The sequence below is a fragment of the Dryas octopetala genome, chromosome 4, assembly GCF_963921425.1.
Source record: "Dryas octopetala chromosome 4, drDryOcto1.1, whole genome shotgun sequence".
Classification (NCBI taxonomy): Eukaryota; Viridiplantae; Streptophyta; class Magnoliopsida; order Rosales; family Rosaceae; genus Dryas; species Dryas octopetala.
In genome coordinates, this window is record NC_141369.1 from 22,767,024 (window position 1) to 22,790,385 (window position 23,362).

Here is a 23,362-nt window from a genome sequence, read left to right on the forward strand (position 1 = left end):
CGTTTGGTAAATGTTAATGTAAAAGTGTTGTAACTGTGTATAATACTAAAATGGACATAATGCTAAAAGTATCTCCCACTTATTTGTGTGGTAAAAATAAAATATTTTTTTACTTGTTTTTGAAATTTTTATTAGCATTAATTTTTCTAAAAACATTATTAAATAAGTATGCCTATTATTTTTTTAGGTATATTATAATTTTAATCGTACAAATAAAATATCATAATTAATTATCACAATATAAAATATAATTAATAATAGACATATTTTTTAATTTAAAATAAACAAATAAAAATTATAGAAATCAATAATATATTCATTGTTGTTGTGATTCACTGCAGCTTTTAAAAGCACTTAGAAACCTGTTTTCTGTTTTTGTTGTGGGGAGTTAAAAATTGTGAGGAAAATCAATTTTTCATTTTTTTACCAAACACCAAAATTGCTATAGGTGATTGAGAATTGTCATTCACAACAACTTTTTGGTCCTTCATGCAATCCCAAACAAGGCCTAGTAACAAATTAAACAGCAAGTGCATCTAGAGGATCAGAATATTTAACTGCCACAAATGGGAAAACTTTATTACCAAAAAATTATGATATAAATTAATAATATTTATATAAAAACAACAAATATAGATACATACAATACCTGCATCAATGAATCTAAATTACAAAAGAATACAGAAATGGGCATCCTTACAACAAAATCATGTTAGCAGAGAATACAAAAATCAGGGGAAATGATTTGAGTAAGATTTACAAATAATGAGCAACACAACCTGGGTTCCAAGAGCCCAATAAAGGGTCCCAAGAGTCAAGTGAAATTAATGCCCACCCAAACTGCAGGTTGACTCCAGTTTGCACAATGTGCCTTAAGTTGTCTCACTTGTTCCATACCCCAGATCTATCTATGGATATTACAGTACTCTGAGTACTATGGTCCCTCAGATCTCTACTCCAGCTACTCTGAGTTTGGTCCCCATGCTCTCTAGAGTCTCTACTTCTCCAGCTACTCTGAGAATTATTAAAATAACCCGTACTGTAGTCTTGACTACCAAATGCCATCCTCTGAAACATTCTAATTTGGGCAGATTGTTGTGCTGAATCAAAAATTTCACTCTGGCCCGGTTTCAATCCGTTACTGAGATCTGTGAAGTCATCTAAGGAGTCTAAAGCCCTTACCACCTAGAAAGGGGACATAAATTATTAATTCTCTGCAGTGTATAAACAAAACGTGAGAAACATCATACAATATTTAGTAAATACCTGTCTCATCCGTGGCCTTTTTGTGGCTGAATGACGCACACAAGCTGAAGCCGCCTCAATCATTCGGAACATTTCATTCTCAACATAATTATTTTCCAGCCTTGGATCTACCAACCCTTCAAAGTCTTCATTTTCAAGTGCTTGAGTAAGCAAAGGTCGAGCCTGGAGGAAAAGTTAGCTGTTATAATCTAAGTTTTGACTATGCCAGAAAGTGCAAGCTCTAGGTATTGTACACAACCATAAAATTCTGATCACACAAGACTCAATTAGAAAAACAAGAAAATATACAGAAGTAACAATTTCCAAATAATATTATCATGATACCATACAAATTAAGTTTGATAAATTTGATGTTTGTAACTTTACCCATTCAACTAGACTCTCATCACCAATTGGCTGAGAGCAATCCACGGGCTTGCGACCTGTGATTAGCTCCAATAGCACAACGCCATAAGAATAAACATCAGACTTGTCAGTCAACTTTCCACTTGTTGCATATTCTGGAGCCATGTATCTGGAAGATCAAACAATGCCGTTCATCAAAACATGTAAAAAGGAAAGGCCATGACTAGAAAGATTCAAGAAATGGAGAGGATCCTCATTCAAAAGATACAGGTATCTACCCAAATGTTCCCATGACTCGTGTGGTTACATGTGTATTTGAGTCCAATGCCAGCTTTGCAAGCCCAAAATCTGCAACCTGTTAGTGAGAGAAAATGTATCTTTAGAAACACTAATTGCTATCAAATGATTGACAATCTGAGACACCAAGAATACCATCTAGCTTCCAAGCCCATTGTAGTCATTTCATGACTATCAGGCTGCCAAAAGGCTGTTACTTAACAGAAGATGGAAATGAATCCATTTTACAAGCACTAAAAGCAATCACTGTAACCAGCTAGAAGCTTTTTTTTTTAATCCTTGAAAACTAGGGTTGCAGAAACAGGCATACCTGAGCTTCAAAGTTGCTATCCAGAAGGATATTTGATGACTTAATATCTCTGTGAATAATACGTGGGTGGCCTAAAAAACACATTAAAACAAAATAAGGATAAATACAGTACTGGAGAAACAAACTCTACATAGCTTTGGATGAATATAGCTAACCTTTATCTTTATTATGTTTAGTTCATTTATATTGTTTTGATTTTGGGTTACTACCATATTGAAATTACAAACATAAAGAACAGCGCACCACAAAATTCCAGTGATGAAGCTTGTTGATTTTGAACATGACTCTTGTGTTAACAATAAAGAATTCTTTCTCAATTGTTAATGTAATTTAGATGGTTGAGGGCCTAGGCAACTAATATAAATTTTGATGTAGAGAGCCCTTGTTTACACCAAGTCACTTAATTTGCTATATGATTATTGATTAATGGCTGTTTCACACAGGATAAATTACTATTTGCACTTCAATGGAAATTATAACTGGACAGGTTGTTGTTCATTGAATAAACTGATCAACACATCATAAAAAAGCCGTCATTCCTGATTATGTGTCTGCGTTCAACAAATTAAGGTCTAGAAAAGGTGAATCGAAAATTCTAAAAGATGTCCAGAGAAAAAGAAGAAACTCACAATCTTCGTGTAAGTAAGCTATTCCACGAGCTGCACCAGCAGCAACCTTGACTCTGGTGGCCCAATCCATAACTGGCCTGCCCTCACCTGCATTGTTCAATAGAAGAAAGTTAGAGGTACAATTTTTGACAAGAGAACTACAGAAATTTATGCTTCACATTTACTAATGCTCCAAATGGTGCTTGATAATTTTATGCTCCATTCTAATAATAATAATTAAAAAAAAAAAGAGAATTTATTCTTCACAATTACTGCATGTATACAAGAGAACTACATGCAGTAAATGTGAAACATTAATTATCAAGCACCCTTGGGAGCATTAGCAAGTTTATTGACACAGATTAACATGGCCACCTCTCAAAAGAATATTGGTGAAAAATTCAATCACAATTAAAGATTTAGAACCCAACAGGTATATCATACAAGACTTTGGTAATGGCTCACCATGAAGATGGTAATGGAGGGTATCATTTGGAACATAGTCGTAGACAAGCAACCTTTGATGCTCAGATATACAGTAACCAACCAGGGAAACCAAATGGCGATGGTGTACTCGACTAATAATTTCAACTTCAGCTCTGAACTCACGTTCCCCTTGTCCACCTCCAATTTTTAGCTGTTTTACAGCAACTTCTCTTCCATCTTCCAGGACACCTTTGTATACACAACCAAATCCACCTTCACCCAAAAGATTCTGTTTTGAAAACCCATTTGTAGCTTGGATTAGTTCTTCATATGTGAACCATGATCTTGAATTGTTTACTCCACCAGGCTCTGATTGTGCATACACGAAATCATTTCCAGAACCATTTCCTACAAGGGGCGCTGGAGAATGGGGCCTCAGAAATACTGAATCTGGAGAGCAGATCCAAGTTCCATTAATATGAATTCAATGGCCTCATCTGCCCATTCAGCTAAAGCTTGCAATCTAATTCAAAAGCTTTCTCTTAAAACAATTTTATAAATGTTATAGCCTACAGGTGATGACAAAAATAGAGAAACGAGTTTAAATTCCTTTTTATTGTGAGGAATTCTTCCAATTTCCCTTTTCTTTGTGAGGAATTCTTCCAATTCTTTCGGGACAGCTGCTATAATTCCTTCTCAGTGAAGCAAGTTTGAATACTTAAGTGTCAACAAACAACAAGAAATACATATTTAAAGTTGTGAATGCTGACTGTGTTACCTGAATTCTGGGAGGAAGCAAACGGGGAAGCCATGGTGAAGCCAACATTTGATCCAATTCTTCTTTTCTTGTGCTTCTTTGTGAACCACACTGCCATCACCACAAGACTGAGCACCAGAAATCCAACTACAATTCCAATTGCCACAGCTCCTCCAGTGTTTAACCCTCCTGATTTTCCCGATGTGGCATTTGCCGTTACATTGGCATCACTAGTTGACCTTGCAGTTGGTTTCTCCGCTGGAATAACAGGTAAGGCAGTGGGACTTGATGAATTACTAGGCGGAGCAGGAGGAGAAGTAGAAGGAGGTGAAGAGGATGAGGGGACTGAAGGAGGTGGGGATTGTGATGTGGGATTAGGAGGGGAGTTATCAGCTGGTGGAGGAGCAGATTGAGAACCAGATGGAGGAGGTGTAACTGTGGAGGGTGTTGGAGATTTTTCTGGTGGTTTTACTTGTGGTGGTGGTGGAGAACTGGATGAAGGCGGTGTTGGGTCATCAGCTGGAGGAGGTGGGGAAGGTGAGGCAGCCTTAGTTGGAGGTGAGGCTTCTGCTGGAGGCGGTGGGGAAGCTTTGGGAGTAGGGGAGCCTCCTGATGGCGGTGGTGGGGACTCATTTGGTGGGGGTGCCGAAGACACAGCAGGAGCAGGGATAGTTGGCGGCGGAGGTGGGGGTGATGTTGGAGGTGCTAATGGGGGTGATGCCGGAGCCGATGGGGGCGGAGACGTAGGAGGTGAAGGGGGTGGAGAGGCAGGCGGAGAAGGCAGTGGTGAAGTTGGTGGTGGTGTTGATGGTGGTGGCGATGATGGCGGAGTGGACGGAGGAGGAGCAGCCGGCTCTGCTGGAGGAGGAGACTGGGGAGGAGGGGATGAAGCATCAGAAGGGGTTGAAGTAGTTGAAGTAGCTGAAGAATTTGATGGTGATGGGGAAGAAGGTGGGGGTGGTGAGGTATCAGAGGAAGTTGGTGGAACAGCAGAAGGGGAGGAATTGGGAGAAGGTGATGTTGAAGACATCTTTGAATGAATGAATTGAATGTTAAATTTGCTATTTTTGGCTTGTCACCACTTCCATTGCCAAAAATTTGTCAAAATCAGTGACAAAAGCAAGTCGCTTTCACTGAAAATCATACATCAGCTACCATTACATAACAAAATACATTTGCAAAATGTCTTCCCCACAGCAACAACCAACTTAAATGACCAAATTCTCTGGGAATATAAAATGCCAGAAAACCCCAATTCAATAGGACCAGGCAAAGCCTGAGTCTTTAATTCCTTTACAGGTCCCCCAAACACTGAACAGTTCAGATTCACCAAACCCACAAAAATTAAGCACCACCCCGCCCACAAAACCCTTGTACGAGCAAAATAAACACCCAACAACCAGAAAATTGAGCAAAAAGCATACCTATGAGCTCCAACATGGGGAAGGTTGACACTTTAAAACCCAGATTTACTACTTCAAGCTGATAACTTTTATTGGGCAAATGCAGCAAAACCCAGATCACCAAATCGTGCACAGAGAAAAACCCAGAAGCTAAAAACTCGAGCAATGATTAATACCCATCTGGGAAATGGTGTTTTGGGGAGTTTGTTTGTGTTACAGGTTGGAATCTTCGAATGCCACAGTGTTTTCCCGAGAAAACTATTTTCGGGGAAAATGGTAAAGACTGTAAAGACTAATGTGTAACCCACAAACTACGCAAAGAAACGTGGGGGCGACTTCGGAAGAGTCCCACTCCCCACAATTTCACATGGACAGCAGCAGTGGCAGCCAATGATTGTAAAAATACTCAGTAGCATCATCACAATTCATTCACAAATTTTAGTATAAGTAACACCTCCTTAGGCTCTTAGCTGTTCCTTCCTGTTTTGTTTTTTAAGAAAATGATAAATGTATTTATAAATTATAACCAAAAATATATATAATTGTTAGTAACATACCTTTTCTTATAATCGAATTTTATTTGTATATATTTTGTCTTTTTCTCGTTCTTGAGGATAGAAATGTACTAATCAACCCATTAAAAAAGAAGGAAAGATGTTCATCAAAAGAATGGAAAGATAAAAAGCTAAACTACCAAGAAAAAGTAGTAAAAATCCTACTCTAGGGTTCAGTTTTTATCGTTTGATAGGTAATTAGCCACAAAATCTTGTCTTTTGTGGTAAAAAATCATCTAATTTTATGAAGAAAAAACTCACATGGTCAAGTTTCAACCTTTATGTCTGTGTTTCTACAGTATCATATGTATTAACTTTTAGGTGAAAACTCTTTGTGAGAGCTTGTATAAATTTGTATCAATGAAGGGGAAGAATTTTTATTTTTTAGAAATGAAAAATAATAGTCAAATAATTAAGCCGCGTAGGACTTCAAATCCAATGTTAGCCAGCGCTTAAACTTAAAATAAAGATTTCTTCATGAGGTGATTAAATTAATAAACAAATCCTGAGATCTCATTTTCACTGCCGTCGACCAAAAAAAAATAATTCTCAATGCCGCAAGGCACAGTCTCCAACTGCCATGTTGTTTGAATGTGCGCATGTTGATGAAGCAGCAATAAACAAATTTTTTTTTTTTTTGTGAAATAAACAATTATTCTTCAATATTCACGTTTAGAATTAACTTATTTTTGTCTTTTGGGTGTTTTTATAAGGTCGCGTATGCAAAACCATCTCATGCCTAGTCTTCAACTCAAAGGCTGTGATCAGGTTGGTTGAGCTAATGGTGGAACAGGGCATTCTCATGGTGACAAGCTAACTGAAATATTACCTTCCCTAGTTCTCTATATTTTATGGTGCCGTCCAGCTCAATATTTGTTGCTGTTGCTTGTCGTGTGAGTGAATATTGCAACATCAAGATTGTTCTTTGAGAATGAGTCAAGGACACAATATGCCAAACACACAAAAACTAGCATCTGAATAAAAGTAATATGAGATAGTTCATTGGAGGAATCATTTGAGATTTGGAAAAAATATGTGATCAACTGATTTATAGTTTTGGAATTTATAAATTTTCTTACTTTAATTATGATTTTTTTTTTTTTTTACTCAAATGCATTAGTTTGTAAATGTGGGTATGACATAATAGGTATGACAACAACGATAATAGTGATAACAGTAGTATTAGGAATCTCAACTTTTTTTTTTTCAAACTTATATGGTATTCATATATTGGACACTAACAAATAAAAAAAAAAACCTAAAAAAAAAAAATATCATATCCAGTAAAATAATGACATATAAAGTGATAAACAAATGTTGAAAAAAAAATTTGAGACTTTTAGCATTTTCCTAATGATAATAGTAGAGCTGACAAGTAGTGATTATGGTGGTAATAACTATTGAGGTGGCGGTGGTGACCATGACAAGAACAATGTCAAGGTTGGTCATGGTGGATTTGGAATAGAAATGAGAGTTGCAATGGTTGTGGAGTTGACAATAGTTGTGACCAATCTCATTGCTTACACTTTTAAATGATATTTTAAGATGAAATTTTACGCTCTTAAATTCAAGTTTTAAAGTTATTGTGAAAGTTGATAAACCATTTCTCAATTTCCTGAAACTTTAATAATATGAGAATTTAAATCCATTCAAATATCACATATCAAAAATTTGTATCTATAGTCCAAATGCTCAGTAGGGGTCGTAGCTCTAGTGATTATAATAGTATTTGCTTATACAATCAAGGTCTCAAGTTTGAAAAAAAATTATTGCAGTGTGTAATGGTGTAACCGATACACCGTTATGTGGTATAACTAATTTAACGTATAAGGGTATTTTTGAACGATATATTTTTATCAGTAGTACTAGATATATCACATTTTTATACCATAATTTCATACCACTTTCTGTGGCAACTTACATGGCATTCATACATTGGATACTAAAAAATAAAAATAAAAACCCAAAAAGAAAAAGAAAAACTCTGTCCAATAAAGTAATGACACGTGAGATGGTATAAGAATGTGGTATAAGAAATGTGGTAAGTATAGCATTATTCTATTTTTATATTAGAAGGGTATAATATTAATAACATTCACCCATATTATGACACGTTGAATTAGTTATAGCACGTGGCGATGTATCGGTTACACAAAATAATTTCTCCAAATTTGAATATCCTCCCTCAATATGGTTTGATAAAATGAAATTCAAAAGCATAATTAATGCTATATCCCTAAAAAAGTTAATATTATATTCTAAAAGGTCCACTGATTTTAATTACTAAATTTTAATAACTTTTTAGTTTAGGTACCAAAATTAAATAGCATTTTAGATTAGGTACTAGTTGAAAAGTCAAACAAATTAATAAAGTAAAAAGTATTAGAATTTACAAATATTACATCACATGCCACTACAATAAAAAAATAAAAATAATATTACATCACAAATATTACATTAATTTATACTATATTGTATTATAAAAAATAAAAAAATCAATCCAGTCACAACTTAATTGTGACTGTCTTGGTAAATTGAAAGAGACAACTCATACCACTATACTATATATTATTTTGAGTAAAAGTATTGTTTTGACCTCTATTTATACTATATTGTAGTATAATTTCTCTAAAAAAATTCAATTAAGTCATAACTTAATTATGACTGTCTCACAACTTAGATGTGACTGTCGTTTAGTCACAACTAAATTTGAAATTGTGAGTGTCGTACAGTCACAACTAAATGTGAAGTTGAGATTACATTAGCAAATTTTCAAAATAATATAAAAGCTTCAAGGGCAATTTTGTCAAAACCTTATAAATTTTAACTAACACTCATCATATGTGGGCCAAAGGATAAAAATGTCAAATGGAAAAGGCTCAAATCAAAGGGGCCAACATATTTGTGACCTAATCTAAAAATTACATTTAAATTTGGTAGTTCAATTGAAATATTATATGGTATTCATGCTATACCAAAAAATTATTGACATTTGATATTTAATCCTAATTTTCTATATTCTAAATTCTCATTCAAAATTTATTTATTTATAGGCAATACGGCATCTTTTTGGTCAGGGCCATTAAAGACGAAATATTTTGGTATGACCACATGGTGTTGTATGTTTGACCTTTTTTTAAAAAGAAAATTCTATTTAAAAAAAAATCTTTTTTGGGCTTTGAACAAATGGGCTATTGAATTCAACCAAGCCTCCAACCATTTTCTAATCCAATTACCGTTTGGGCCATACAAATCAGAAATAGGACCCAAAATGAAACACCGAAATGACCGCGGACTTCCATAGCCAGTTGGCCCAGTATATAATGCGCGCATTTCCAATTTCACTGTCTCCCTCAGTCCCTCTCCAACTCTCAAGCTACTCAGCTCCTGACTCACGTGTAGGCACGCGCTTCTTCCTTTTCCCATTCCATTGCTACATCAAAACCCTCACTAACCAAACCTTATTTTTCTCTTCTCTGCTTTTCTTATACGGTTTCTCTTTGATTTTTTTGAATATTATGTTCTCAACGTTTGGTGACTGAGAAAATATCCCAAAAAAAATGAACCCAATATTCCAATAAGAGGTAATGGAGTCCACCAAAAGTTACCGTAAGGAAAATGCTAGTAGTGGGTGCCATCAGAAATCTTTTTTTTTTTGGTTGTTTTCTGAGACAAAACTAATGTTCGTTTACTTGATTTTTCCCCAAGTTTTCCCGGCAACCCAAAATGGTTTTTTTTTTTGCTGCTTTAAATTTGTTTTTTAGCTGTATTAAAGTAGTATGGGTTAGTTTGTAATGATTAATGAAAAAAGCTATTTTCTTTGTGTTTGAAATGATGTTGTATAAGGTTTTAGTGAATAGAAACCCATGACTACTAGTCATTTTTGTGGAGAGGGATGTGATAAATGATGATTGACCCTTCCAGGAATTATCGGAATTTTGTTTTGTAGAGTGTCTTTGTATAAAAGTTTCTGTGGAAAAATTGTAATTTGTGTATCAACTACAACTCTTGCTTCATGAATTATATGTACATTGTTTCATTGCTACATTGCACATGCATATATTTATTCAGGGGTGTCTCTTACGCACTTGGCATTAGCACTTGTTAATTGTAAACAAAAACAGAAACGTTATGAAATGGGCCTGTAGTTTATTCAAATGGCATACTTTCTCGATCTCAATGTTTACATCATTTTGAGAAGGAGATAAATATCCCTTGCTTTCCTTTTTCCTTTATACTGTGGTTGCACAATGGATGGTGAGGGACTGTAATCTGTATTGGCAATGCTACAATATACATTTTCTAAACGTATCATTTGAATTAGTGAGCTAAAGTATGATCAAGGATTCAAGGTCCACATTACTGCATATACCGTTTTAGAACTTGAATGCAGAATACTTGTGTTCCTCTTCAGCAGGTCTAATTGAAGTTTTAGCTCTTTGCTCCCCAACCCCCCTCTCTCTCTAACAAATATACCATACCATGCAGGAACCACCAACAATAAAAATGTGCCAGTACCGAGATTGGGAAGATGACTTTCCGGAGAGTGAAGATCATCATGAAAATCTTGAAGATCGCAGAGATGCAGTGATTGCTGTTCTAGCCCATCTTGAAGAGTGCCTGAATGAAATGAGAGCAATTATAGAAAGCATGAAAGAGATTAATGCTCGTTTGAAAAGGACAAACATTTTCTTGGCTGGATTATTGGTAGCCATTGGTGTGATTGAAGTGCTCAAATATGTAAGAGGTAAGTTAGGGTGGTGCTTCTATAGTTTTCTTACATCTGAGACCTTAACCAAGTCCAGTGCTTATCTACTGTTGTTTGTGTTAATTCTGTAAATGTCGTGAAAACACGCTTGTGGATGCTTTTAGTTGAAGAAATTGCCTCCTTTTTGGGCACCCATCTCCCTTGTAATCAAATTTAAGCATGCCATATTAACTTGGAATGTGACATAATGCATCTAAAATGTCACATATTTCAGACAAGTTGATGGGTTTCATCAATGGCAGGTAAACACAACGGAGAAAACTCAATAGAAAGCTCACAATACAGTTGAAAAGCAAATGAAAGGCAATCAAAACATGACAGTAAATCACAAGGTATTCAGAACTGCTTACTGTTGCAGCAATGAATATATCACAATCACATAAACTGTGTACATAGCAACCATCAAGTTGCTTCTTATTCAACTCCATCCAAAGCATAATATAACCAAATTCACTGATATATAGTACCTAGACTAACAGATGTTTCCTCCAACCCCCAATTCCTCTCCTTACGCACCTCTGCTGTGGATCCACCATAAAAGATTAGTACGCGAGTTCCCATCATCGAAACCATTCAAGTTCCTAATCTTCCCCAAAGCACCTTCTTTGTTATAAATACCTTCAAAGGTATAGACAAAACCTTTCCATCCTTCCCCAACACCCTGCTTACCCAAACTTGGTAACTACATCTTGTGCATCCCTACAAAAACCCTACAATTTCAATTGAAGCTGGCATAACACATAAATCTTGTATGAATGTCTAAGATGTGGATTTTTTACCTTAACAAATTAAGAAAGTCCATTACACAGGAATATGCGCTGCACTGGACCAGAGCCGAATATCTCACAAGGAGAGCGCGGTAGAGAGCTCATCTTCTCACAATCAAACAGCACGAAAAAGTCAGAACAGAAGTTGTGCAGTTTTTCAAATAGATGAATTTTTAAATCAATTTAACCCAATCAAAGAGTCTGTTGGAAGTAGCAACCGAGTGCAATTTAAAAGTTAAAACATGAAAATTGTAACAGTTGAGCAATATGATATCCAATGTATCTGACCTGAGAGAATAACTGTCATATATTACCTGTAATTTAAAGGCTCAATTGTACACATATGGCTTCCAGTATGTTTGCTTCCTGCGCACTTAACACCATAGCTATTTTGAGGCAACAGATCATATCACACACGTGATGCATTGACGAGTACGAGAGCTATGTGAGCAATCTTGGGCCATTCTTCCCCTGTATCTCTCTGGCATCGCTGTGCTAGCAAAGGACATCTCCAGATTTCCAATCGAGAAAGAGTCACGGGTAGCCCATCTTGTGGCAAGCACTGGAGCATAGGGCATTCCCAAATATACAATTCTTGAAGAGAGTTGAGGTGTAAAATGGTTGCAAGATTCAGAACATTATAGAAGCTGAGAGAAGTGAGACTGGTGGGCAATAGCCCCTGCTGCGGAAATGAATCCACTTGGTCTTCACATTTCTTGAAATTGATTTCCAACTCTTTAAGAGAGTTGAGTCTTCCTAGGCCCCACTGCATGCGGTTTGCAAAGAGTTCTTTGTTACAATCAACTTTAAGTGATTTTAGTGTTGAAGGCAATCCCTCTTGAGAGAATGTCTCAAGTTCATAACATTGTGTTACCATCAAACGCCCAAGAGATGGGAGAAGGGTGTCCATTTGTCCTGGCAATGACCTCAATTTCAAACACTCGTGGATTTGCATTTCTGTCAATTTGGGCGCATCCATCCCTCCATCTGAAAAACATACATAATTTGGGCAATCATATATGTTCAGATAACTGAGGGAGACGAATTTAGGGCTTATAGATTCCTGTGAAAGTGGGCCAGTAAAGGATTTCAGACCCTGCAAGTCTAGGCTTTCAAGCTTTGGCAAGTTGTCTAACGGTAATATCTTTGTTAGCTTGGGGCACGACGTCACTGTCAGACTACAAAGATTAGGAAAAATTCCACCAACATAAGACCACTCTTGCCACTCCAACATATTGTAGATCCTCAATTCTTTTAGAGATTTGAATGGCTCAATTCCACTAGTACTGTTACCATAAAACTCAGGACCTATCGACACCACTTCCTTTAACCCTTTAATAAAGAGATATATGAGGGAAGGTAGCTGCCCCAGTGGTGGCAAGAGGTAACAAGATTCACAATTTATAAGTATAACAGAAGCTAGATTAGACAAAGAAGGATCTCCTAACCAACCTGGAAATCTTGTTCCCCCATAAAGTGCAATTTTGAGCTTTGTTAAGTTTGTATGCGGTTGGAGTTTCTCCAGAACTTCTCTATCTCTTAGGGAATAGAGATAGTTGAATGTGAATGTTGAAAGAAGGACCTTGAGATTAGATTATCGAAGTAGTCATCTCCAACTTCTTCCATGATTTTCTTCTTTGTTGGTTGTAGTAGGTCTTCAGCCATCCACAACAAAATCAATTGAGATTTTGTAAAATTGTAGTCTTTAGGAAATATCGAGCAGTAGGCAAAACAACGCTTGAGATGCGATGGTAGATAACAGTAGCTAAACCATAGAGATGGAAGAATTTTACTCTCTTCATCTGACAACTCCCATATGTCGCTCTTCAGTATATTTTTCCATGCTTTCAGATTTAATTCAGAGTGTAAGAGACCACCAAGTGTTTTTGCAGCTAAAGGAAGGCCTTTACTAACAATTTGCCTTCCGATTACTTCAAGATTTGGATGTGTACTAATTACACCAGCATTTTTGAATGCATGTTTTGCAAACAGCTGCCAGCAATCTTCCTCAGCTATTTGCTTCAAATGGTGAGTTGGAAGAGTTCCCATCACAGATGCAACACCGTTACTGCGTGTTGTGACAATAATCTTGCTCCCATGTGCTCCAGATTGAAAGGGAAGCCTTAATTTATCCCAATGAACATAATCTTCATTCCAAACGTCATCAAGGACAATGAGAAACTTCTTATTAGCTAATTCATCCTTGAGTAGAATGTGAAGTAGATCTAGTATAGTGATACCACAAGTTTGTGAAGTAATTGACCCATAAGTTGCTTGTGCTATTCTAAGAATATCAAATTCTTCCGAAACACAAACCCATCCTCGGGGGTTGAAATGTTGCTTTACTCTCACATCATTGTATACAAGCTGTGCAAGGGTGGTCTTTCCGATTCCTCCCATGCCCACAATAAATAGGAATCACATCTATCTTATCTTCAGTTGCATCATCGGATAGCAGTAATCGAATGATGGCCTCTCTGTCCGCATCCCTTCCAAACACACCAGAATCATCATCTATCAGAGAAGAAGTTTCCCTTGTTTTTGCTTGTGGTCTATCTCGAAAATGAACACCTTCTTTCAAGCCAAGCACATCTTTCTCGCTTAGAAGAAGATCCATTCTGTCAAGAATTTCCTCTATCTTGGGCTCCACAGTTTTGTCAAATTTGTCCAACAAAGTGGGATGGGCAAGGTTGCGCACCCAACTGCTTGTGCTTCGAGATTGAGTACCCTCCTCCAGCTTGCGGGGCAGAGCTTCAGTGTTGATCTCATCCACCACGTCCCCTGCAGCATAGGCAGCATCTTTAAGCTCGTTCAGCCACATCCTCACCTTTGGGCTTCTGATCTGCTTCTCCTCGGCATCATCCAGCACTGCATGAACTGACAGCAACTTTATCTTCAACTGGTTGAGGAGTCCTTTGGTGTTGTTCTTTCCGGAGAGGAAGTCATGGACCTGACGAGAAGCCATTCTTTCAAACAAAACATTGAGAACAGAAGAGAGAAAAGCTCCACCCACTATCGCAGCTGCCATAACTTCTCTTGTTCGCGGTACACGGGAAAATGAAAGACTTTTGTTTGTGAATTATATATATATGTACGATTCTCTTAGAGAAACTACTTCAGATTGCGAGATACTTTTGAGTTCTGAGAAACTTTTAAGTTGTTATAAATAATAATTAATGATTTTTCATGATTTGGTAGAAAATATATATACATATGAATGCTAAGTGGTATAAAATTATGATATAAAAATATAATAAGTGTAGCATTACTGATATATATATGTAGAGTACACCAAAAGGAAACATAAAACGAAATGGTGGCTCTTCGCCTGAAGTCCATGCAAATAGTGCCTAATTTTAAACACCCTAATCACCAAAAAAATTTGTCTAAACCCCCACCCATCTAGAAACTCTTTCAAAACCCCCTACAATTTATAATCCTAAATTACCCTTCTGACGCGCACTGACACATGCTGACACGTGCTGACGTCACTGTAATTGAATTTTGGTGAAACTGTTTTTTTTTTTTTTTTGAATTGAAGTTTTTGCTAAAACTCAATATTTCGCTAAAATTAAAATCAAACACTGAAATTGAATTTCATTACACTAAAACTGAATTTCAAAAATTCAATTACACTGAAACTGAATTTCAAGAATTCAATTACACTGAAACTGAATTTCAGAAATTCAGTTACACTAAATTGAAGAATTCAGTTATGAATTCACTTATTGAAACTGAATTAAGTGATGAAACAATTACACCTCGACTAAAATGCAATTACACCTTAATTAAAAAACAATTACACCTTTACTAAACAATTACACTTCACTAAAACAGTTACACCTTAACTGAATTCTGTTTCACTAAAAAAAACACAGCAACCTTATCAAAAAAAAAAAAAAAACAACAACAATACAACAAGTCATTGAGATGAGAGGAGTAGCCAACAATACAACGTCGTCCGATCACCTCACGCGCGACGAGTACACGACAGTCGCCACTGCCTCGATCTGTTTCTACCTGCAAATCTGATTCATCATATTTCAGAACCATAATTTCATTCAAAATTCATTTAAAACTCATGTTTCACGAATTGAAACTATTTAATCAATAAATGAAGTAAATTTGTATACTTATAAATCAATTAAAAACCACATTTCTATCTGATTTATAACAAATTCAATTAAAACAGATTCACAAATTATACATTTCACAGACAGATTCACAAATCAATTTCAAATTAGGGTTTTCAAATCAGGGCTTTTGAAATTCAATGCAATTGAACCAAAATTTGTATACCAGTAGAGAGAGACTGTCAAGGGGAGAAGAATGAGACCGGAACCACTTCAATCCGCCACCGGAATCGCCGGCAACGGCGGCGATAAGTCTCAGACTTTCTCGGCGTCGATTCGCCGTCCACGGTGGTCAGTTGGAGAATCAGAGACCACCATCACACTCACCACGTCGAGAGGAAGCTTCTGGAAGTGGAGAGCGGCTGCGACGTCGCCGAAATCTCGAAGTCACCGCCGGAGATGACGATCGGACTTCGGGCTGTATTTGGGTTTCTATGGATTTTATGGGAAAGAAAAGGCCATGGATAGATAGAGGAGGAAGAGGCGAGAAGAACCCAACTAGTCCGACACCTCGTCGTCGCCGGAATTGACGGATCGCCGACGAGAGAGCTCGGATCTGCCTAGACCCAATCCGGCGTCGACGTTTGGTTTCACGGCACGTGGAGAGCATAGGGATCATGAGGAAGAGAGAGGAGAGACGAGAAGATTGGGACCGGTCTCGCCAGCAACCGTTGCCGGACGACGGAGCACTCGCCGATGACAGCCACGTGGGGAGAGAGAGAGAGAGAGAGAGAGAGAGAGAGAGAGAGAGAGAGAGAGAAGAGAGAGAGAGAGAGAGCGTAGAGGAGAAAGAGAATGTGAGAGAGAGAAATGTGATTAACTGATTAAGTGACCAGCTGAGGTTATAATTGGAATATTAGAAAAATTTGGGGTCAAACCCAGCTGGTTGTTAGTTGACCAGGGGGTTTTAGGAGCATTTAAATAACTAATAGGGGGTTTTGAATTAACTTTAGTAAAGCTAGAGGTTTTGAAATAACTAAGCTCTAATTTGAGGGTTTTGAATAGTTTACACATATGATATTAACCATTTTTTGAGCCTATTATTTAATATAATTTAGGTCTTCATTCAAAGATCAACTTTACAAAAAATTAACCTAGCAAAAAATTATTTAGCTGTGTCCATTAATCTTGATTAGTTCTAGAGAGCTCATCTTATCACGTTAACTGTACAAATAATAATAATAATAATAATAATAATAAGGGAGGTGATTTTTCGCACTTCTCTTTTCTTCATTTGCACTCTTTTTTATTTTTTTAAATGTTTGTATATATTTTTATTATTTATTTTCCACATATACCCTTTGACTTTTAATTATAAAATGTTACATATGCAACATTAAATCATACACATTTAATTATTTAAAACTGTCATAATAATATATCTATTTCTATAACTTTCTTTTAAAAAGAAAGAAAAACATATGTAATTCTCTACACTTATATCCGTCTTCATGATATAGTACATCTTTTTTTTCTTATTAAGCTGTCATGTGACATTCATTTTAAAAAAAATCAAATATGCTACAAATAAGTAGTGGTTGCTTGGCATGGAAACACTTTTCTTGGCAGTGTCAAAAGACCCAAAATGAGGGAGTGGACTAAATGAAAACGTTAATTAATTTCATAACACAAAACCCACCATCAAAAGAAGAAGATATATAAATCATGACCCTCATGAAGAAAACGAAAAAAATATATGACAGGTTAAATATTTTCCTAATAAAGTATAGAATGATGATTGAAAACACGTACAACATTGGTTCACAAAAGAAAAAAAATGGCATAGAAGGCAAAAAGATGCAATATGAAGAAGATACGATGAGGGGGATAGAAAATTACTTATTTTTATTTTTTTAATAAGAATGAGAGAATTTAAGAAAAAATAATCATTACTGAAAAATAATTAAAATAAAAATTTAACAATAAATTTGAAAAAATATATAATAAAAATATACAAAATACATTAAAAAAGGAGATGAAGTGCAAACGGAAAAAAAAAGAGTGCGAAAATTGCCTCCCTAAGAATAATAATAAATAATTAATAATTTTTTGGAAAGTAAAGAGAAATGGTAAGGTTTTGACTCTTCCCCTGACTTATATGCAAATCATTTTGAATCTGATAAAGACAGCTTGTCCACTAGGACTTTATACTGCAACTTGGATGCTATAGATCAGATGAATTTTTTGGTATGATCCTCCTCGTGGTGTTATAATATGGTATTGGTTTTCTTTGGCAAATTATATCTTGGTTCATCAAAAAAATGCAACTTGCATAAAAAAAAAAAAGTGCAACGTTTTTTTTTTTTTGGTGGAAAGAACATGATATTAAAAAAAGTGCAACTTAAAAGTGGGTATATATAAATTAAAGTGCAACTTACATAAAAAAAAGTGCAATTTGCACAATGATCGATATTATTTTTCGGGATAAATTTCCCAACCCAAAGATATCATAGTCAAATAACATGACCAACAAATTAGATTCTGCTACGTATTGACTAATAAATATAACCTGCCGGCTGCCGAACAGCATTTTTAGGCGCGGAGTGCATGTATTTGTATATGGAGGTGGAATGGTAGACTGAGACTTCTTTTTGTTTTGTTTTATTTTTTTGGGGTCAACTCTCTCGCCCTTCTCCGTCTTCCAAATGTGAAATGCCGAGCAGTCCGAGCTGCGTGTATAAAGCATGCAAGATTGCTCAGCTCAGTTCTCACACTCACACTCGCTTCGCGCCCTGCAAGATTTCGCTGCGTAATTCGTTATGGTTTCCACCATGTCCAACGGAGTGGTTCGCTTCCCTTTATCTGCTTCATGCACTCTCGTAATCCAAAAGGGAGATATCACCAAGTGGTTCATCGACGGCTCCAGTGATGCAATCGTCAGTCCTTTTCTTTCTTATATTATTTCTTCTTCATTAATCTTCTGGCTCCCGAGAAATGACAGGAAACGAAAAGTTGGGAAATTTTCAGCCTCTTGGGTCTAACCTGGTCGATAGATATGTTTGTTTTTTTTTTTTCTTCTTGGAAAATGAAAATTTCAGCTCAAGATGTTCAGTTTTTTTTTTTTTTTACTTATATTCTGGGACTTGTGCTTCTCGAGTTCTCTGTGTTTAACTTATAACTCTATGTACATATTAATTATGGATCATACTGATACTAGCTTGTGCCATATTAGTACACTATATTATCTGGTCCATGAAGGTCCCCTTGTGCCCCATTGAATAGTTATAATCCGGTACTATAAATTTGTGAGAATTTTATTGCATATTGATGGACATCTTTTTGCAGGTTAATCCAGGAAATAAGCGAATGCTTGGAGGTGGTGGTACAGATGGAGGTATTCTGTTGTTCATAAGGTTTTATATTGTAGATATTGTGAAATGAGTTATATTGATTTTTAATGATCTTCCAGCTATACATACGGCTGCTGGCACAGATCTTCTACAAGCATGCTATAGTGTCCGAGAAGTCAGGCCAGGAATACGCTGTCCCACCGGACAAGCAAGGATTACTCCGTAAATTCTCATGTTTTAACTCCTATTTGTGCATTTGATTTTTGAAACCTACAGCACATAATCCCTATTGCAATCCATTGTAAATGATGCAGAGGTTTTAAGTTGCCTGCGTCTCATGTAATTCACACTGTTGGACCCATCTACGGGTCTGTTAGTAACCCAGAAGCCTATCTGAGAGCTGCACACAGGTTGTTATGTGTTTCATGCTGCCACTTTGCTAGTAGTTTGATTTGTTACTCTTTGTTGAGATTTCGTTCATGCAAATTGATTACAGGAACTGCTTGAGCTTAGCCAAATCGAACAACATTCAGTATATTGCATTTGCTGCCATATCTTGTGGTGCGTTTGGGTAAGTTGACAAAGGGATTTCCTTGGTGTTCAAAAGTGACATCTGATCAATGTTGCATGAGGTGTATTGGGTTATAATCTTTCTTGCCTTTCATCACATAGAGTTGAAAGAGAGTCCTGTCTCTTGTTGGCATTCAAAATTTTGAAGTTTTATGGTATCATGATTCATATACCCTCATGCTTGAAGCTATTAGATTACATATTCTACTTCTCTCCATTTGTTACTCAAAGAAATCATAAATGAAATTGTAAACAAGTGACTGACAGATTAATCGCTTCTTAATTTTTCATATTCGTCCAGATATCCTTGTAATGAGGCGGCCCCAATAGCTTTATCTACAGTCAGAGAATTTGCGAATGACCTAAAGGAGGTATGGTATGCTTATAATTTATAGTTGCTAGCATAATAACATGACATGACATGACAGTACAGTAATGTGGGCTTTATTTTCCAGTTCAAATTTCCTTTTCTTTCGTCAAGTGGTTCCACGTACACTTTCAATGTCTTTTATTTAGATGGGTATTGGGTCATGCTTTGTTCTTGTGGCAAACATTGTTTTCCCCAATTTGGAAGCTATCTGGAGCATTATCAATTAACACATTTATTACTATATGTAGATAGAATTGATTCTATTGAATAATGTGATCCATGCCTTGACTAGATGGATATTCTAGAACTCTAACTCACTGGCAGTTACATTCTTTATTGATTGCAGGTGCACTTTGTTCTTTTCTATGATGAGCCATACAAGGTTTGGTTGGAGAAGGCAAACGAATTGCTTAATGTACCATGAGCAAGCAGTTGGCGGTAGAAATATGACCTACCTTTCTGTCGTTACATGTGGATGCAAACCTTTGATGTAATAGAGATGAAGTTTGTTGAGTCGTTGACCTCTCATGTGGAGAACGAGATGGTGAAACAGAGCATATCTTAAGTTGCCAATATACTTGGGCGATTATCTTCGAAAAGTTATGTAATATTCTTATCTGTGTGCATTTGCAGAAGCTGCCTAGTGTTTTATGAAGTATATTACATGTATGCACAAGTGACTTTGTTTTACTAGATGACAAACGTTTCCTCTACCAATCGTATTCCTATCCATTGAATGCTCATCTTTACCTCCTTTTTGGGCACCCATCTTCCTCGTAATCAAATTTAGGCATGCCATATTACCTTGTGTGTGAAAATCAAATTATGACAGTAAATCACAAGGTATTCAGAATAGCTTACTGTTGCAACAAAGAATAAATCACAATCACATAAAACACATAGAAACCATCATATTGTTTCTTATTCAACACCATCCAAAGTATAATATAACCAAATTCAGTGATAGTGCCTAGACCAACAGATGTTCCCTCCATCCCCAAATTCCTCTCCTACCTCACCTCGGCTGTGGATCCACCATAAGAGATTGGTAAGCGAATTGCCATCATCGAAACCATTCAAGCTCCTAATCTTCCCCAAAGCACCTTCCTTCTCATAAATCCCTTCCAAGGTATAGGCAAACCCTTTCCATCCTTCCCCAACACCCTCCCTACTCAGAGCTGGCAGTGTCCATTGCACAAGTTGCCTAACAAAGCCAACATCAGAGAACAAGACCTCAGTGATAGGTAATATGGGCAGCACCTGAATTCCAAGCCTGCACTCTCTCCACTCTGGAGGAGCAAACCAAAGTCCGCTGTCCCTCTTGTTGGCCCATAGCACTCCCACCACCCTATTTTCCCTTGTGAAATCTTCCTCATAAATGTTATCTCCCTCTTTTACTTGCCACCACATTTGAGCTGCCAGAATTTCCAAAGCTGCAAGCATTGATCCAGTGGCCACAAGATGTGTGTCTCCATAGGCTAACCCCATCAAAGCAGCTGAATAGTAAGCATTCACTGCCTCACTTGTGCTCTCTTGATTCCTCCCATCCGCAAATTCAGTTAGCCCTCCTGCCCATGAGTGTAATTTATATAGATCAAAGCATCTCAGACGTGGATAATGTGAATTTGATCGCCTGCCTAAGTTCATAAAATCCATTGCAAGTGAATAAGCTTGAGGCTTGAACTTCCTCCCCCACGCCGGGTCAATCTTCGCAAGCACTGAAATGGCATAAAGAAAGTAGCCCAGATGGTAATGGTGATCATTATAAATTCCAAACCCGAAATCTGCACCTGAATCTGATGATCCTTGCTTAGTGACAATTCCACCCCATTTACCATCATACAAGAAACCATTCCCACTAAAAGTCCCATCCAACCATGGCTCAATTGTATCCTTCAAGAACTTCCTGATTGCTGGAATCACATCAAGATAAGCCACCTCCTCAGCAATCAAAGCCAACCTTGCCGCTCTGGCAATCAATTTCCCATAAAAATAAGAAGACGTTGTTGTTATTGGTGTTGAACTGAGAGCTTCAACATCTTTACAAAGCGCAGATATTATTTCAGTGTATGAATCCTCTTTAACACCTCTAATTGAATGCCAAGTGACTGAAACAGGGTCTGGTTTCAACACCCATGAATCACCAACAACACCAACAAGCTCACCATCAATACTTTTATACTTGAAATTCTGCAAAACAGTAACATCACAATCATCACCCGAAAGAAGCTGAAGATGGAGAGGATGAGCAAGCATAAGCAAATCCCCCCATCCTTTCTTTTCCCATTTATATTCCAACGAAAATGGCTTTGTGAACACAGCTTCACCAGAAACCGGGTAACAAGAGCTGAACCGATCCAGGATTTCCTCGTATTGTGGATCAGAATCGGGCAATATTGCAATCCGAACAATCCCAGAAAACCCACCAGAAGTTATCAATGATAGGCCGCCCTGAGTGAAATCGATTGAAGAGGAGGTGTATATAAGCCATGTCTGAATGTTGTTGAGCTTGATGGTGTACTTGGTGCGAGAGTTGTTGGAAGAACACGAAAGAATAGCATGAATGGTTGAGATCGAAAGCGCAGTGCCTTTAGAGACAGAGCATGTGACAAAGGGGCTTCCCCGGACGAGAAAGAAGCGAAGATTGGAGGAGGGGAAGTCCAAAGTGAGACTGAGATCAGTAAAGGAAGCGATTTTATGGTGCTCTTGTGCATCTGGGTTGGCCTTTTCTGAGGCAGAGATGGTGAGGTCGGCTATGAAAATCTGGTAAAGGAAAGCAGAGTTGGAGAAGCGAGATGGGTAAGAGAGGGTTAGAGAGGAGGAGGAGGATTTGATTTGGTACGGGTGGAAGTACTCAGGCTGGTCGCCATTTTTGAGGGTGAAGTTTTGGAAGAAGGAGTTTGTGGGGAGTGGGTTTGAGAGGAGGTTTTGGGAGAAGAATGGTGAAGGGTCTGGGAGGACTGTGGATTGGGTTTGAGGGAAGAGGAAAGGTGTGTTCTTTGGTGGCTTCTGGGTTTGTTGTGATGGTGATGGTGATGGTGGTAGTGATGACATGGTTTGAAGTTCAGCAGGTGGTGATGGTGATGAAGCCTGAGGTGGTGGTGGGGGTTTATAAGGCTTGTGAGGTTTCTTGAAGCTCTTGGTGATTAAGGTTTTGACTCTGCGCCTGATCTTTTTCAACATTGTATTGGGTATGTAACCGAGTCAAATTAAATGCCAGAAAAGAAAATAATAAATAAATAATGATTTGTGATGAGTTGGTTGGAATTGGGTAGAAAGAGAGAGGGGAAGTAGGAGGAAATGGTGGAGAGTTTCGTTGTCAGTTACCAAATAGGAGGAGCCTAAGAAGCAAAACCTTCAATGGCTTCTTTGAATACCTTGCAATCATCACAAACCCAATTTCTGGGTATGTGAGGATTGTAAGGTTTCCAAACGAATCTTAAACTGACTGTGTTAAGAAAAGCATAACAATGTGTGGGTCTTCACTCTTTAGAATGC

The 23,362-nt window shown here is 37.2% G+C and overlaps 3 protein-coding genes and 1 pseudogene across 6 annotated transcripts; 1 reads left to right on the plus strand and 3 right to left on the minus strand.

Annotated features, from left to right (window-relative positions):
* Positions 1–576: 576 nt before the first annotated feature.
* On the minus strand, positions 577–5,813 carry PERK8 (Protein kinase superfamily protein). 3 transcript variants are annotated; one of them, XM_086240232.1, is made up of 8 exons: positions 4,031–5,809; positions 3,292–3,672; positions 2,848–2,934; positions 2,219–2,289; positions 1,890–1,966; positions 1,633–1,780; positions 1,267–1,428; positions 577–1,185 (listed from the first exon to the last, which is right to left on the minus strand). In XM_086240232.1, exons 1-8 carry the CDS (start codon positions 5,037–5,039, stop codon positions 883–885), a joined length of 2,238 nt encoding a protein of 745 aa, XP_086096358.1. In that variant the 5' UTR covers positions 5,040–5,809; the 3' UTR covers positions 577–882. The 3 variants fall into 3 exon arrangements, with proteins under 3 accessions (XP_086096358.1, XP_086096357.1, XP_086096359.1); XM_086240231.1 differs by having other exon boundaries at positions 3,292–3,702; positions 4,031–5,807; XM_086240233.1 differs by lacking the exon at positions 577–1,185 and having other exon boundaries at positions 1,392–1,513; positions 3,292–3,702; positions 4,031–5,813.
* Positions 5,814–11,910: 6,097 nt separating this feature from the next.
* Positions 11,911–14,529, minus strand: LOC147288355 (putative disease resistance RPP13-like protein 1; annotated as a pseudogene).
* Positions 14,530–18,237: 3,708 nt separating this feature from the next.
* LOC147288356 (uncharacterized) lies at positions 18,238–20,633 on the plus strand. Of its 2 annotated transcripts, XM_086240328.1 has the most exons (8): positions 18,238–18,362; positions 18,402–18,510; positions 18,920–18,968; positions 19,044–19,146; positions 19,239–19,334; positions 19,421–19,495; positions 19,796–19,865; positions 20,211–20,633. In XM_086240328.1, exons 1-8 carry the CDS (start codon positions 18,319–18,321, stop codon positions 20,286–20,288), a joined length of 624 nt encoding a protein of 207 aa, XP_086096454.1. In that variant the 5' UTR covers positions 18,238–18,318; the 3' UTR covers positions 20,289–20,633. The 2 variants fall into 2 exon arrangements, with proteins under 2 accessions (XP_086096454.1, XP_086096455.1); XM_086240329.1 differs by lacking the exon at positions 18,238–18,362 and having other exon boundaries at positions 18,376–18,510.
* Positions 20,634–20,766: 133 nt separating this feature from the next.
* Positions 20,767–23,344, minus strand: LOC147288357 (glycosyl hydrolase family 81 protein). Its single transcript, XM_086240327.1, has one exon. It carries the CDS (start codon positions 23,045–23,047, stop codon positions 20,822–20,824), a length of 2,226 nt encoding a protein of 741 aa, XP_086096453.1. The 5' UTR covers positions 23,048–23,344; the 3' UTR covers positions 20,767–20,821.
* Between the last annotated feature and the right edge of the window lie 18 nt (positions 23,345–23,362).

Excerpts from the sequence above, each read along its gene's own strand:
- LOC147288357 (XM_086240327.1), bottom strand. The coding sequence starts at position 23,047 with ATGTTGAAAAAGATCAGGCGCAGAGTCAAAACCTTAATCACCAAGAGC.
- LOC147288356 (XM_086240328.1), top strand. The coding sequence starts at position 18,319 with ATGCAAGATTGCTCAGCTCAGTTCTCACACTCACACTCGCTTCG. Across the intron at positions 18,363-18,401 it reads TCACACTCACACTCGCTTCG|CACCATGTCCAACGGAGTGG; the intron begins CGCCCTGCAAGA and ends CGTTATGGTTTC. Across the intron at positions 19,335-19,420 it reads TATCTGAGAGCTGCACACAG|GAACTGCTTGAGCTTAGCCA; the intron begins GTTGTTATGTGT and ends AATTGATTACAG.
- PERK8 (XM_086240231.1), bottom strand. The coding sequence starts at position 5,039 with ATGTCTTCAACATCACCTTCTCCCAATTCCTCCCCTTCTGCTGTTCCA. Across the intron at positions 1,967-2,218 it reads ATAGCAACTTTGAAGCTCAG|GTTGCAGATTTTGGGCTTGC; the intron begins GTATGCCTGTTT and ends TCTCACTAACAG. Across the intron at positions 1,186-1,266 it reads AAAGGCCACGGATGAGACAG|GTGGTAAGGGCTTTAGACTC; the intron begins GTATTTACTAAA and ends TCCCCTTTCTAG.